Raw genomic sequence first — 16,584 nt, 5'->3', positions numbered from 1 at the left:
CATTTTCAAAACGTATTAACTGCTCTTCTATGAAGCAAACTCGGATGTCTCCTGGTGTTCTGATGGAGCAGACCTGTAACGCCGCATTTATGGTAGAGCAACATATTTCGTTTTCAACCTGAGGGACCTGAACGTAAACTGTGGCTTTCACCGCAGCATTCAGGTAGAGTCGAACATATTTAATTAGATCCCAAATCGTGTGAAACAATCACTGGGGTACAAAAAGTAAGAATATCGGCTCAAGTAGGAATAAGTTATATAATAAAATAAAAGGGCTCCTGGTAAAACAGCAGCCTACAAACACCGGCCATAACACGGAGCAAGTGAAAACAGACACAGCTCACGACCGATGCGGCAATTTGAAATGTTTGATCTTTGATATTTGATATTGAAAACTATAAATGGTAATAATGACTATTGGGATTTTAGCTGCTAATACAAGTAGGTTGCAAACACCAAGCCATGATCACCCATCATTGCCTATAAGATTTTTTTATTTTTATTTATTTAAATATTATTTTTGGCAGAGGAACAATAAAAGTCTAAGCGAAGACACCCTTTCTTATCAGTCTTAGGCTGAATATAATATTGCATGACTTTCGTTTTTCTACTAGGATGAAAGTCCACTCTAATCTTCCTAATAAAAATGTGAAGGACAATCCCCTTCTCCAGGTTATCTGGTTCACACGCTGATAAAACAAGGCGAAATATCACTGACCGATTCGTAAGAATGAGCGTCACAGCTCAGGCGCCCAGTCACCAGGACGCTTTCACTTTCTCGACACAGTTTCTTCCCTTTTACGGCACACTGGATACTGAACAAGCAGATCTGCAGTTTTACGTATTGCATAAAGGGTTATTATTCAAACAGGCGCAATTAGGTAATTTGAACAACAGAAAAAAAAAAAAAACAGGCCGAAAACACTGTGCCTACATGGAAAGAACGACTGGGGAAACAAAACCATGACAAATATCCGTGGAAATGAAATAAATTAAGTAACTATATAATTGTGAAATACCAGAGATACATACATATATATTATTTTTAAAATAATAATAATTATATATATATATCTTATATAAATCTAAATGAAAATGAAATGTTATGTCTGTTCTGTATTCTTTAAAATGTTCATTGAGCAAAATTAGATATTTTTGCATTATTTTATAGCATAAAAGGATCACCTCCTCTTGGAATCAGAAAGGTATTTATTGCTGTTATTATTATTTCTAAAATTAAAATTGAGGAAGAATGTAGTTATCTATTTTAATTTGAGTCAGTTTATGTATTAAGTACAGTTATACCTCACAGACACAAAGTACAGTATAGCATGAGAAATAAGTGAAATTTAGACTTGATTTCAAATTAAGCAACAAACAATAAACACGATCAATCATTTTAATGCGGTATAATACTGTGTGAGGCCCGTTCTTCCTTTTCAGCAGGGGGCGCAAGAGTGCTTGATCTGTCTATCTAACTATCTTACTGTCTATCTGCATGGTCACGTACATAAACACATTCTTAAACTGAAAAATGTGACAAAAGAAACAGTTAGACCTTTTCCTTAACAAAACAGCATAATCATACCTTAGTAATAGTTTAAAATTCAATCCAACTTTTTGCAACAAAGCACTTTAAAATCCCCAGCACAGGACCAAAGTGCTGTGCAGTAATTCAGTTAAGAACAATACAATAAAACAAAACAGAGAAAATAAAACACATAATACATAAAAATGAAAACAGCCTTATATTTAAAAAACAAGATAAAACATCATAGAATCAACTAAAACAAAAAACCGAGGTGTCAAAGGCCATGAGATGGGTTTTCAGAAGTGATTTAAACACAGGCAGAGAATAGGCCTGTCTAATCTCTAAAGGCAGATCGTTTCACAGTTTTGGAGCTGCTACAGCAAAAGCACGATCTGATGATGCGTGCTTCATTCACCTGTTCACTTTTGTTGCTGGAGATTTTAATTCCTTAGGTTGGATATCAATATTTCTGAATACTAGTAAACAGTAAATAAAGCCTTAACACGAATAGTATAGTGCAAAATATTGTCCCCAATAGGTAAAATAAGGTAAGGTAAGATGATTTATAGTGGAGAAGAAGTAAAAATAATAAAAATGTACTTAAAGTACACGTACATTAAAACAGTACTCCAGTAAAGTATTTGAGTTCAACTTCTTCTTTTGGCTGCTGACTTTAAGCGGGCCAAGTTCAACACCTACTTCCATTCGAGTAACCAATGTAGTATGAAATTGTTCTGATTCGCACAAAGATTTAGCAGCAAATCATGTTATATTCCCTTCATGAAGCAACTCTCCCCATTTATACCCACATATTGAGTTCGCTGGCGTGTACACCTTTGGATTATTTTCCTTGATGCCACTAATTTACCCTATGGCATTCGTGGAGGGCAAGTCATATTTCAGTGGGGGTCAGTACCGCCTCATCCCCCTTCTTCTGGACTCACCTCTCACCACACATTCAAACGATGTGAATTAACGTGACGATAATTCAGCACCAAACACTTGTATCAGTGCCAGCATATGAGGAGGGTCGTAATGTGATTGATACTGATGTTAATGCCAGAGGAGGTTTATGTATCTGTAGTTACTGAGACAGCGAAGCGTTGAAGACTTGTGCGCACTTTGCGCCTGACCATTTGGCAACCCCGTAACTTTACGCGCTCTTCCCCTTCATTTCAAGTTACAATAATACCACTTACGGATGATTGTGGAATAGGAGGAAATACATTTTACAAATACACTTGTTGCATCGGGGATATCATATTATAATTCAGTACCGCGCTGCGTTGGAATTTTTAGTGATTAGACATGCACTAATAATTTGTTTCACATGTCTTGTCCTTTGGCAAAACAGACAAATGCAATAAAACAAAAAGTTGTAAAACAAGTTAGACCAAAATAAGGGAAGAAGAATATAACAAAAGCATTAGCAAAAGCACATATTGGCACATTTTTGATTTATATAAGGCTGAAAATATGCTCTAATTTCCCCACTGATCGTGAAGGACAATCCCCTTCACCTGGTTCCCACGGTGAAGCAGATATTCTCGATAAAACAAGGTGAAATTTCGCTGACTGGTTCGTATGAATGAGCGTCACTGTAGGCCAAAGAGTCACGAAGCCACTTTTTTTTTCTCCGTGTAAGAACTTCCCTTTTATGGCACAATCACAACTAGAAGTAACTGTGAAATGTGACTCCATTCAAAAGCTTTAATATACACTTACAACCACCACACTGGAGAGAGTGCGTAAATGTAAACATTTTTTGTTTGTTTGTTTGTTTGTTTGTTTTTTAATCATCATGAATTGCGGAAATTTCATCCATGCAACGTGCATTTAAGTAAGGACATATAAGTAAAATGTTTAGGCTTTAAAAACATTTATATGTATACTCACAGTAAAATACCTATAACACTAACGTTTCTATACTTTTTAAATGTTTTTCTTTTACACTTTACTATTCTATATTTGTGCATTTATGGGGATATTTTGCACATTGTGGATTATACTGTTAGTATTTCATTATCCATATTGTTATGGATATTATGCTTGAGCAGACGGGGGTGAAGGCCAAACTGGAGAAAGATAGAAGAAAACGGAGGAATATAAGAAGAAAACAACAGAAAAAGAGAGAAAAGAAGGGGGTAGGAGGAAAAGTCGACGATAAAGCAAACAGACATGCTGGATCACAAACAAATATACGACTTTGCAGTGTGTGTTCTTGTACGTTCAGATATCTTTGTAAGGACAGAAAATTAGCATGCTGCTATACTTGTGGGGACCAACAGTCACTTGTAGGGACAAAGTGCCCGTCCCCACCAGTTTGAAGGCATTTTTGAGGTTTAAAATGTGGTTTTAGTGTCAGGGTTGCAATTAGGTTATGGCTAAGTTTAGGCTAAGGGTTGCAGTTAAGCATTCATTTTTGTTTGTTAGGGTTAGGGTAAGCAGCTGGGGAAAGCATTATGTCACAATTAGGTGTCCTCACTAAAATATGAAAACCAGTGTGTGTCTGTGAGTGTGAGTGTCTGTGTATGCACTTTTGTCATGAAAGACACTTGAAAATGACCTGGTCAAGTGCTCCTCTTTAGAAAGCAAATATATGTGGCACAACAAAGCAGACCATTATTCTGCTTTATACAACAGCTGAACCGGACAAAAAAAATTAATGTGGGATTTTTTTGCTCCCATAGAAACCAAGTCTGAAATGTGTGACATCAGAACCCACCTTTGTTGAGGTGAAAGCCACAGAGGTGAATATGGAAAATGAAACAGGTGTGCTCTGCTATAAGTGCTGCTGGGCATGTCAGCTCCATCAGAACAGGAGATATCTGAGTCTGCTTCATACAACGACAATTGTCATCCTTAAAAAATGATCAGCAGGATTCTCTTTGCTTGCCTGTTTCTTGGTCTGTTCACTGCAGGCTCCTCGCTGAGCTGCAAATGGATGGATCATAAATTCAAACAGCACAACGAAGAGACTCTGAATCTACTTGAAACCATGGTGAGTGTGTTTCTTTTAATAGGCTTAAAATTTTGTCAAATTTTTATTAAATTAAATTATTCAGACTTAGTGTCTGCACTTCAACTCTAAGTCTGGTTCTGTGTGTGATCCAGGGTAACAACTCAACTAACACCACTGAGGTGGAGGACACCGTGGCCTTCCCTAATCATCTGTACCACCAGGCATCAAAAGCATCAGTAAGTCAACCTCAGCTTTTCTCATTGTATCGCATAAAATCCCAGACTAATTTCTCCTTAAAGTAAAATAATGTAAAGGTTTTCAAATTTTACCATGGGTATGACATACAATCAAAAACTAAAATTCATAACCGTCATAACTTTAAGTTCCTATTATGCAAACCCAGGTCTGAGTGTTCTGATATTTGTTCTTATTTTTCAAGTTTTTTGAATTACAAAAACCTATGATTCTTCTTCTTCTTCCAGGCTGAGGATAAACTGGCTTTCACAGTTCAGGTTCTGGAGGAGGTGGCTGCCCTGTTTGAGGAGGATCACAGCTCTGCATCATGGGAGGACAGCACAGTGAGGAACTTGCTCAATATTGTCAACAAACAGGCTGAAGAGCTTCACACCTGTGTAAGTTCACTTTCAGTAACACCACTATTGAGATAACTGAGATCAATTATACTGCTAAAACATATATTTAAATGACTATTTTTCCTGATTTAGATTGGGAGCCACAGTCACAAGAAGAAGAACTCACAGCTGTATTTCAAGACAAAAATGTATTTCAAAAGACTTTCAGATGATATCCTAAAGAAAAAGGTAGGTCTTTATTTATTTTTTAACCAATTCTTTTATTAAACACCTCTGGAATATTTTACTAATGATAATATTGTTGTGTCTGTAGGGTCACAGTGCTGACGCCTGGGAGGTGATCAGGAAGGAAACCAAAGCCCATCTCATGAGAGCAGAACAGCTGGTTTCATCTCTGCACACTGCCAACTAAAATATGTCTGTTACAGGAAGGATGTGTTAATTTATTTGCTTCTTTTTATTTATTTATCTATTTACTTATTAATTTACAGTATTTCTATTTACCATTGTCTTTTTAATCAAACATGTTGGTGATTTTAAAAAAAGAAAAATGTTTTCCTTAGTTATGGAAAAAAATTAATTTCTTCAGCAAAGAAAGATGTATTTATTGTTTTTATTCATGTCAAACAAACCAAATACATATGTATACACTTAATCTTAACAAACAACTGAAAAATAAAAAAACAAGTAGATGTTGTTTTTGTTCTTTGACACAAGTTAGTCTTTGTTTTTGCACCACCCTCAGGCTTCAAAATTTCATGTTAGCACAGTCAGTATGACATTATCCATCTACTTACTTAAGACTTATTTTGTTAGGAGTCATAAGGGGCGTGAATTCTGTCCCAGCTCACACTGATCAAGAGCAGGGGTACAACCCAGAGCCTGTGAGACTGATAGACTGGACATTTATAGGACCAACTGATACACAATACAGTTTAAATAAACATCACCAGAAGCACCAAAAAGATCCGCTGAAATATCAGCTTTTGGGTCTAAATTGCAGAAGGGCTTATTTACACTTTATGACAACAGATTAATTCAAAACAGTGTTACTAAACATCACATTAAAAAAAGGGGGGGGGGGGGGGCAAGCATGCTGCTGCACATCTACAAACAAACCATGTATTGTGTTGTGAGAAAAATGCACGTCTCCATTCTCAGTAAACTATTTAAGGACTTACTTTACAACTTGCAATTAAGAACATATAGTCTGTCCTCATTCAGAGGCTTTAGCAGGTGAAAAGTACTTGTGTGAGTCTCACTCCCACGGGGCCTCAGCTCCCTCAGCCTGAGCATACACGGAGAGTTCCTCATACAGACCTCCACCACATGTCTCGATTGCCAAGCCCTAAAAGACGGAAATAAGTCAGTTTTACTAACTTAATTTGTTTTACTTATACATGTGTCTAGATTGATTAAAAAAATTCTGAAAATCCATTACATAGTTACTGTATATGTCTGGGCATACTGGCAGCTACAGTTTTTATTTGCATAGTTGGTGTTTCAGACATGACTCAGAGTTAAAAATGGGCTCCTGCTTAATGTCACTGCAGAATGACATTAACTGAAAAAGTAACAAAACATAACAATGTTTGCATGAACCTCAAACGCTACTGTTCTTCATTCATAATGCAAATTGGAGCTCAGCCCAACATCCTTACTTCATTTGAGTTCATGGATTTTACTTCGTTTGTATTTATTTTTGAATTTTACTTAATTATATTATTAATGTATCTGTAATTGCTGTCTGCATACTAAGAAGTGTAATTGGGTGTTCTTTTATTTTTTATTAGTTTTACTTAATAATTTGTACCAATAGTTGTTCATATTTAACTTCAAATCCTTAGTTTGGCAGTGTTTAGGTTATTAGGTTTAGCCATTGCGACTGACAGTCCTATAGTGCAGTGTACATATTCAGGGTTGTTCAAATCTTAATAAAATATATTGTAACTAAGTGATGTATGAGTCACAGGACTGCAAGAAAAAGTGAGCTCACTGACTTTTAAAACAGGTGCAGTCTTACCTTCCTAGTAGTTCCTAAAAGGGTGACTCAAAGTGTTGATATTAGTAAAACTTAGAAATTCTGAATTACAGCCATGTTCATTTGGTTAATTTGTGGGTTTGACTGATTTACATGAGACGTGCATGCTCAAAATAAAAGTTATCATTTCTCCCACTTAACCCTGTAAAGCCTGAAATATGAAATAATGAAATAACCTTTTTTTAAATGGACCTTAAATATTATTTTGCATATATGAGCTTTAATTTGTATCACATATGCTGCATCCAGCATTTTATGTTATTTTCTTTCTCTTTTTTTGGCAATTTTTGTGTAAAATATATTTACTTTTTTTAAAAGGATTTTCAGGGGAAAACTCACACTGATGATGAAAAAGTCTCAAGAAAAAACACAAAGACTCATGCATTGAGTACGATAATTGAAGTTGATCTTGCTATTGTTATTATTATTATTTATTAACTTACACTTATGTACACTATTCTGGAGCCTTAGTAAGATTATAATTTATGACTATGTTTTTGCTATGTTGCTTTAAATGACTCTTCACTATATGAAAAGTCAAGCAATCACAGTAAGACTACTATCTACACTTTTGGTATAATTGATTTACAAACAGTTCTGTTTGTTGTGCAAGAGAACAGCAGCAACAAGATCTATAAAAATCCTTCAAATGTTTTATTATTAATGCAATAAACAAATGAAATACAAATTCAGCCAGCTAGATGTACTTTATTTATTAACTCAAATATAGGATGTGTATTCATACATTCAACAATAAACCTGACGGTAAATTTGTGGTTAGGAGCGCAGTGGTGCACGGAGATTGCGATTCCTGTTTTTTCGCTGTCTATTGTGCGCCTGCATTTTTATGTAAAGTCACACAGCTGTGGTGTGTATTCACTGTGACATGTTTACACAAATGAGACCACACAGTGAAGCATCACTGTAATATTTTTTTTCTTAAAGAAAGCCAGTGTCTTTCTTTTTTTCACTTTTTATTGTAAAACAAAGAGCTGACAAACCTCATAGATGTGATCTGTTTCCGGCTCCTCGTATTCGCTGTCCCTTCGTTCCCACTGTTAAAAAAGGAAATGGGGGTGTGGGTGGGGAGAATGAATGCAGTTAAAGAGCGGGTACCATCTTATTTAGAGACACATCGCACATAACACACAATAAAATAAATTAAAATGATATTTAAAGTTTTGTTTTCTTTTTTTTCAAAATTTGTCTTTTTGCAGTAATGTGGAAGTAGGTGTTGTAAGCATCGGTCAACTCAAATAACTGTAGTGAAAATCACTAAAGCGAGTTTTGTTGTAGGTTATATTAAAAAAAAAAATACAGTTGCAGTTGCTTTCCTGTGTTATAAAGACAAAAGCTAAATAAATGTTTGTAGAAAATGATTAACCTATTAAATGGCAACATAATTGTAGCTAACACTGTGATAACTCAAAAACTAGATTTAACTTCATATATAGAATTAAACCGAGTAAGAACTATTTTAATAAAATGTATGGATTTTCTTTTTTAACTATCGGTGGAAATCACTGTCAGTTATTAATATCAACACACCTTTGGTAATTTTTGGTATGTTAGAGAACCTCTTATCTAATACGTCTATTTGAAACCTGCTATTATCTCCACTTCCAGTTTCGTAGGTGCTGGTTACAACATAGAATGAATGAAGGCCTACGGAGCTGTAGCTCAAAAACAGTTATATCTTGGGGTGCACATGTTCCCTCTGGCAATACTGATCATCTTTTTTTAGATTTATTACAGGTTTTATTTAAAGTAAAATGGATTCGTGTGTGTATTAAGGATGTCGAAACATTCTAAGACACTTTATGGCATTGACAACTTTGATTTCAGGCAATTCAGATTCTGAAAAAGTGTTGTATAGGTAAAACTGGCTTACTTTTCAGAAAAATTTAAGGACATAGGTATTGTTTTAATTTAATTTCAGACATATATGAAGCAGGTGTAAATAGTTATTTTAGCTGTGTAGCTCAATAGCTATCTCATGAGCACCTGGATGAAATGCAGCCATTTACAGTATAGTGGGAATGCCTAACCTAGATTGGCACTGATTGGTATCTGGCTGGCGCCTTAGTAATCGGGTACTTGTCATTTCAACATGTCAGAAATCTTAACAGCTAGCTTCTTTTTAAGTAAAAACTAAGCTAGCATCTTGACAAAAAGCCAGCTTCTGTTTTGCAACAGCAACATTTATATGTGCATTTTATTGAGCAAATCACAAGATGAGATAACAAAGCATGTTCTATAAATATGATACAATTTAGAAAATGATCAGGCAGCAGCTATGATATTTGAGCTACTGTTGATCGACTGTCTTCTTAATTAGATGATTTTCTGCCTTTCTTTTGCTTTACTTTGGACTGTTAGTATGTTTACAGAAAAGTCAATGTAAAGCTTTTGCCTTCGCCACTGGGATACAAAGCATTTTACTCAGTGCACCACGTTGCATACACATTAAGCAATGCGAAATGATCAGTTAGAAAGCCTTTCTGTTGTGAGTTTAATCATAGTAAATGCATATATTTTTCTCCACAGCCTTGTCATTTCATTTCCCTGCTTCTAAAGAAAAACCTCTAAGTTTTCCCGAAATAAACCATATTTTAAAAAAATTCTTGATCCAAAAAACCCTGCTTTTTGCTGAAGATTTGTTATGCAAGTTCTGCACAAAATCCTTTTTTGGAGCACACATTTGCCTCGAGTTTTGTTCATCGTGTGCCTTACCAGTTTTTGTTTACGTAGCAACAGAGCAGCAATGAACACAGCTAAAAGAAAACCCTGGAACACAATAAGACCGTCCTTCAGATTGCTCCTGTAGAGTGCCTTTTCCATCACAACGGGTCCTGCACAGTGAAAAGATGTATGTCAGCTGCGCATTTTCATGAGTGAGTTGGTACATACTTAAAAAATAAAAAATATGGTAAAAGTTCACTGTATTTTTAAAGATCTGCTGATGACATGCTGTTCCAGCTACTTACTGAAAACTTTTACTTCGGTTCCGGGTCCCTGTGTTTCATTTATCTTGCAGTAGTACACGCCACTGTGCCTCATTTGTATGTTGTTGATGTAAAGATAGGCCATTTGGAAACGAATGTTGTCATCTATCAATGTCGATAGCGGTGTTTGCTCGTCTCCGGTCTTGTTGGCCTTGAACCACTTCACAGTAGAATTATGTTGTCGTGAGGATGAACAGTAAATGGGCACACTGCTTTTAACTGCCACACCATAGAAGCGGGGTTTCTGTTTGATCTGCAGTATCTTGTTATCAGCAACTAAGCAGACAAAGAAAGGTTGAAAGAGACTGTGACACAGTTATACCAGCAATTATCACACATTTCAAATGGACAAAATATACATTAAAATGATTTTGTCATTGTGGTTGAGGATAAATAATGTGTATGCCACTTATGAGATGCTTGCTTTACAGAGAACAGTGATGTACGTAACCTCCTGGGACCCCGTGTTCTCATACAGGGACATTGCATTAAGACTTTTCTTCACCATATATATTTCATTCTAATGAATCATGTTTCTTAGTTTTTTGTTTGTTTGTTTGTTTGTTTGTTTGTTTGTTTGTTTGTTTGTTTGTTTGTTTGTTTGTTTGTTTGTTTGTTTGTTTGTTTGTTTGTTTGTTTGTTTGTTTGTTTGTTTGTTTGGGGTTTTTTGTGCCTGTCCCGTTCGGCACTGTAGCAATCAGAATTATTGTCTGAAGGCCAAAAACCCAACAGATTTTTTTTTAATCAAGTAGATCATTATTGGCCCACTAGATTGATTGGTATTATTTTTTCATTTATTTTTAACTTTTAAGTTATTACAAACAGAACAGACATGACTGGGGGATAGGAAAGGGGAAGACAAAGACAAGAGTTCAAGAAAAGGAGAGGGGAAAGAAAAACAGGCAGAAGGACAGTGAGAAAAGACCTTAAAAAGTCCACTGGTTCACCTGCTGGAAGAAAAAAAAGAGAACAACACAGTAGGGAGACCACAGCAACAACCTTGGTAACTATAAATAACAGTAAATAATAAATGTTGAATGTTACCAAGCAGAACACAAGACCGTCAATGCACAGTATGCTTTGAGGCAGCAACAAAGGAAGATATAGAGTGTGTCTATGAGCACCCATGTGTACACCTGTGTGCAGACTTGTCTGCGTGAGCGCGCTTGTATGTAAAAGGTTTCTCCATTTAACTATCTGATAGAGGGTGTGGGGAGCCATAGCCTTGTCCCCCAGGGCATGAAGCAGACATGGAGGAGATCCAGGTCCCAAACATCTAGAGGCCCTCCAGAGCGCGATAGCCCAAGGAGGACCACCGGAGGGGCAGCAGTGCCATCCTCCTGGAAAGAGCTGAGGAGAGCCCCAGACTGAGGGTCACCCAGCAGCCACGGTGAAGAAGCTACAGGAGACTGCGGTGACATGCCCACAGGCCCTGTTGGCAGCCAGCCGCGGGACGAGCCCCAGGCCCAGAGGGCCGAGGTCCCCCCACCCCCCCAGAAGGGGCCCAACTGAGGCACAGGTGCCATGCCCCACCAAGATTGAGTCGGTGCATACCTGAGTGCAGCCCCGGACACCGAGAACCACCAATGCACTGACGTCTGCGGGCATCAGCCACCAGCAGGGTAACCCCTAACCCACACCTGGGGGGGCTGAGATTTTGTACTTTTTCAAATAATGTTAACTTTCTTGTTTTATCCTGTGAAATAAACCCATTGTCCCCAGATGAGGACATGTTTTTCTGTGAAATCATAAGGGCTTCCTGTTGAAAGAGGAAGCTTAGTTTGTATCACGAAGGAGCTAGCTAGGAGAAGTTAAAAATGCGTACTAAACAAGAGCTCAGGTCTCAAGAGTATGGAAGCCCGTTTCCGCCACTAAAAAAAAAAAGGATCCATAACTCAAAATTTCGAGTTATTTTCTCAAAATTTCGAGTTATTTTCTCAAAATTTCGAGTTATTTTCTCAAAATTTCGAGTTATTTTCTCGAAATTTCAAGTTAGTTTCTTGAAATTTCGAGTTATTTTCTCAAAATTTCGAGTTATTTTCTCGAAATTTCAAGTTAGTTTCTCGAAATTTCGACACAATAACTCGAAATTTCGATTTATTAACTCAAAATTTTGAGAAAAGCAACTCGAAATTTCAAGTTAGCGCTGCCAATCAGTAATCTACGTGAATGACGTCATTTCCATGTTACCCGAAAGCTGAAGCCCTAGGCTACAAATGCTATAGCTAAGCTACCGGTATTACATCCAGTCGTGAATGCACAGATTGCTGAGTGTTTTCAGCCTGGCTTCACAAATGATGAAATCCCTGTGTTATTAGCTGAATCACATGGTGTTACTATCAGCAAACGTACTCGCGAAAGCGCCAATTTGTTGGGATCCGTTTTTGAGTGCGCGTTCCTCTGCGCCATATGCTTCCGGGTAACAAGAAAGCGACCTCATTCACGTATATTTTTTATTGGCAGAGCTAACTCAAAATTTTGAGAAAAGTAACTCAAAAATGTGAGTTATATTTCTTGAAATTTCGAGTTACTTTTCTCGAAATTTCGAGTTAATAAGTTATGGATACTAGCTGTTTTGTTTTTATTTAGTGGCGGAAACGGGCTTCCATACAAGAGGCTAATGCATGTGGAAACAAAAGATAAATGCCCTGTAACACTAATTATGAAAAATTACTACATAAAAAGAGACAAACTTCAAGATGATGATGGAACCAAATGGTACACATGGTGGAGAAAAGTGCCATTGTTGTAAGAGACATTATTCTTTGTCTCCATTATTCAGTTTATTCAGTCTAAAAAACATAATAAAAAGATGTTGCCAGATTTCCAGGTTTCATCTAACCTACAGTATAAATTACACAAACCACAAGCATCAAAAATAGGAAGATTTTATGAATGTTGCTACAAAAGCAATCATTGCAGATAAGCTAAAGTTTAATTGATAACCTACAGTAATCCACAAAGTTTAGAAAACAAAGTGAATAATGAATTTCCTTTTTGAAATGGTAATGCCAATGAAATGATAAATTGCATTATTTTCTCTAATACTATGGAGTAATGATAAATCAATTAATGTAAATAAAAGCCTTATCATCCACTGACATTGAAAATAATTCTTATTTATGGCCCAAGACATGTATACATGCATGTATGAGGATATCATATTTGTTTGTTTTTAATGTTTACAACACATAAATATCAGATGCTTTTTTCTTTTATTTGCTATTTCTATATTCATTCTTTAAATTAGATTACAAGTTATATGTAAAATAAAGCAATGGAAACTAGGAACTGAATAACTTGGAGGTGCAGGTGTGATATTTATTTACTATAAAATTATAAAGGACTTCAATTCATCAACATGACAATAATCTTATAGTCTTTGTTTCAGAAGAAAACTTCCTCTTTTCCCCAGATGGGCAGGAAGTAATGGTGCTGCAGAGTCAAAAATAACATGCAAAACACTAGTACGCAGTGTAGTTGTGGTTTAACAGTTATAAAAAATACAATTAAAAAGACTGCGTGAGGTGTTATAAATTACCAGTACTGTACTTTACTGAATTATTTTGGTGTACTGGCACTGTGAGTTAATATATGTAGCACTCAAACTGGTATTTTTCCTGTATTGGTTTCATTTTTCAGTCACAAAATCGTGTTGATTATATTCCAAAAGTTTCCATTTACCTGACAGACTGATTAAAACAAGCCCCCACCATCCAGCTAACATCCAGCGCATGATGTCCTCAAAAAGAAGAGAAATACGCTTCAGATGCTGACTCCACGGCTGTATCTGAGTTTCTCTGCAGGTCTAAAAGTGTTGTGAACGAAGATGAAGTGTCTGCATCAGTGGGTGTGCAGTCTGTCTTCTGTCACCATGCAGGCAGGCAAATAAGAGGAAGAGGGCTCTATCGTTGAACCAAAATAACAGCCCACACTTTTACTGTCGGTAACCCGTGTGATTAAATGTTCCATTTTTAGGGACAGATGAAACAGCATTATTAAGCTAAACATTAAGGTTATGATTAGTGATACTACAGCCAATATAATATCATAGTTTCAATATTGATGCCAAGATGATGGTTTTAGATAACTTAGATTTCTATAGAAAGCTTTTATGGTCAAGAAACCAAAGCAGATCGTTTTTAAACATGTAATTCCTTTTTAAAAAGACCATTTACAAGACACAGTATGCAAAAGAAGATACTATACTCTGCAAAAGTCATTGAGACTTTTCAACCCTTTTTATTTGTTTGTTTGTTTTGTTTCCAATGAGTCAAATATGTCTTTAGCAGTGGTCTTTAGCAACAATTCTCCAGGCTTGGACTAAAGTTTCTACAGTTTTTAAACCACTCAACACTCAACTATGAATCATTCCAGCATAAAAATGGCACCTATTGAAATTGATGAACTAGTTCACAAGCAAATTGGCAAAGAACCAATTTTAAATGGTCTCTTCAGAACGAAAACCCCAATTTATAGAGAGCTTTTACCAGAAAGCTAGCATATTTTGGCATGGTGTGCAGTGTATCCTTAAAGAAATGAGGTAACTGGAAAAGTGAAGGACAGAAGAAGAAGTGGCGATATATAGCAATATATATCTGTGGTAAATTAGCAGTAACTGAAAGTTATGTATGAAAAATAACAGAAAAAAACCCTACCAATTACCTGAAACAGGGCCTGAGAGATAAACCTGGCCCTTAAGTTGATCCATATATACACAATTTGCCAAAGCTTCCTCAGAAATGCTCTGAAAATCAGTGGCAAGAGGTGACAAATCAAGTGACAAATCCAAATTTGTCCGAAAGGGAAATAATGGCTATTAAAGTAGCTATCATTGCCTTTTGGTAGTTATTTTGTATAATAAATTAGCACCAGAGAAATAAAAGTATATATGACCAGAGAAATTAGTGACACATTACAAAAGCATGGTAGCTATGATATGCTCATTTAGCCTTCATTACATTTATTTGAAATAGCTGCCATAAGATAGTAGTTCATAGTTTTGTATAGCAGAAAAGTGTGAAGAAATGACTATCAGGTATCAGTAACTAACTACCTGTAATCATTTATATTTAACCGATTACAGGGAACTTTTATATGCTCATCATTCTAACCAGGCTTGTAGTATTATAGCATTCTCCTCATGTTTAATCTGTTTCTGCTGTCTGTCTTGCAAAAATCAGGTATTTTATAAGTAGTTTGTCTAATGTCTGAATTTTTAATTATGAATGAACGTTGACTCACATCTAACTTGCCAAATTTTGTGAGTTCAAGTGAAAATAGCAGGCTTTTTTAGACTTTAGTTAGCCTAAAGTCTAATTGTAAACCAAAGCCTCCTTTTGGGCATAAATACCCAGTGGTGTTAGACAGAAAACCGTCTGTGTGACTGTCATTTGTTACAGGATGGTTTGGTTAGTTGCACTAATACATGCAGTGGTGGTTCTTAAAACTAGATGGAGATTTTAAAAAACACAATGTTGTTGTTTTGGGGGGATTGAATTGCAAAGACACACAAACTTCTTTAGTCTTCTGCCAATAAAGGCCATGCCAGTCCCCTCTCTGTGCCTCGAGTCACACAAGCTCAACTAATGGGTAAGAGTTGGAGGATTGTTTACTCTTTTATAAGTTATGAACTTATGAAAAAGAACAAAAAAATAAAGGTACTGTTGAATTAAACTCAGCTCAAAACACCTGATCATCTCAGTCTTTGTTCATTTTAGTCCTTCTTACTACACACAAATTTGTCAACCCGACAAGCATCAGGAAGCTTTAACACAGGCGTGTTTTGGGAGTGCTTGGCTAAATGAGTGCTTGGCTAAATGATATTAAAATGATGTGCATAGCAATAAATGTTCTAAACTTCTGAATGCCACCCATGTTATAATGGTATAAAACTAAAACTAAGACTGAAACTAATAAAAAACTAAACTGAAACGACCAAATCAGCTCTGGAAACTAACTGAAACTAAAGTGAACTGAAAATAAAAAATGGAATATACAGTAAAATAAATAAACAAACTAAGAAAAATATAAACCTATAAATAATAAATATATTTGAGAATGAGAATTGTACGAACACAACATACAATGCCATTATGTGGCTCGGTACATCCCCCAAAGAGCTTTTAGCTTTGCTGTGGACTCTCAATCTTGTTATGCAACATAAAGCTGCAGTCAAGAGTGAAGTTTTCAGGTCAGTCAAGCTGATCTCATTTCCCTAATTTTTAAAGCTGATAAACTCCGCACAGCAGAGTCCTCGATTTTTGCGTACAGTGTGGATTTTTATCACCTATCACAGTCTGTAAGGAAGAGATAAAAAGCTTCTTTCAAGAAATATGTAATAACTAGAAATGCTGTACCTCTCCTAAAAGAAAAGAAATATTTCCAAAAAGATTTGCAATGTTTAGGATGTCGAACCTTTACATTTTTATAAAAAATGGTGGCTGCAATTG

At 36.1% G+C, this 16,584-nt stretch overlaps 2 protein-coding genes across 2 annotated transcripts; one reads left to right on the top strand and one right to left on the bottom strand.

The window, feature by feature from the left end:
- Positions 1–4,400: 4,400 nt before the first annotated feature.
- Positions 4,401–5,498, top strand: LOC146703529 (interferon a3-like). Its single transcript, XM_085467258.1, has 5 exons — positions 4,401–4,532; positions 4,646–4,729; positions 4,976–5,125; positions 5,219–5,314; positions 5,400–5,498. The coding sequence occupies exons 1-5, from the start codon at positions 4,401–4,403 to the stop codon at positions 5,496–5,498; spliced, it is 561 nt and encodes a 186-aa protein (XP_085323384.1).
- Positions 5,499–5,691: 193 nt separating this feature from the next.
- On the bottom strand, positions 5,692–13,981 carry cd79b (CD79b molecule, immunoglobulin-associated beta). The gene is made up of 5 exons (XM_085467257.1): positions 13,817–13,981; positions 10,115–10,408; positions 9,861–9,979; positions 8,129–8,182; positions 5,692–6,434 (listed from the first exon to the last, which is right to left on the bottom strand). The coding sequence occupies exons 1-5, from the start codon at positions 13,866–13,868 to the stop codon at positions 6,345–6,347; spliced, it is 609 nt and encodes a 202-aa protein (XP_085323383.1). The 5' UTR covers positions 13,869–13,981; the 3' UTR covers positions 5,692–6,344.
- Between the last annotated feature and the right edge of the window lie 2,603 nt (positions 13,982–16,584).

This window comes from Copadichromis virginalis, linkage group LG8, assembly GCF_057382275.1.
Source record: "Copadichromis virginalis isolate Kocher_CV1m ecotype Utaka linkage group LG8, C_Virginalis_male_GT1.1, whole genome shotgun sequence".
Classification (NCBI taxonomy): Eukaryota; Metazoa; Chordata; class Actinopteri; order Cichliformes; family Cichlidae; genus Copadichromis; species Copadichromis virginalis.
The sequence above is the reverse complement of the archived record's forward strand: the minus strand, read 5'-3'. Positions and strand labels throughout refer to the sequence as shown.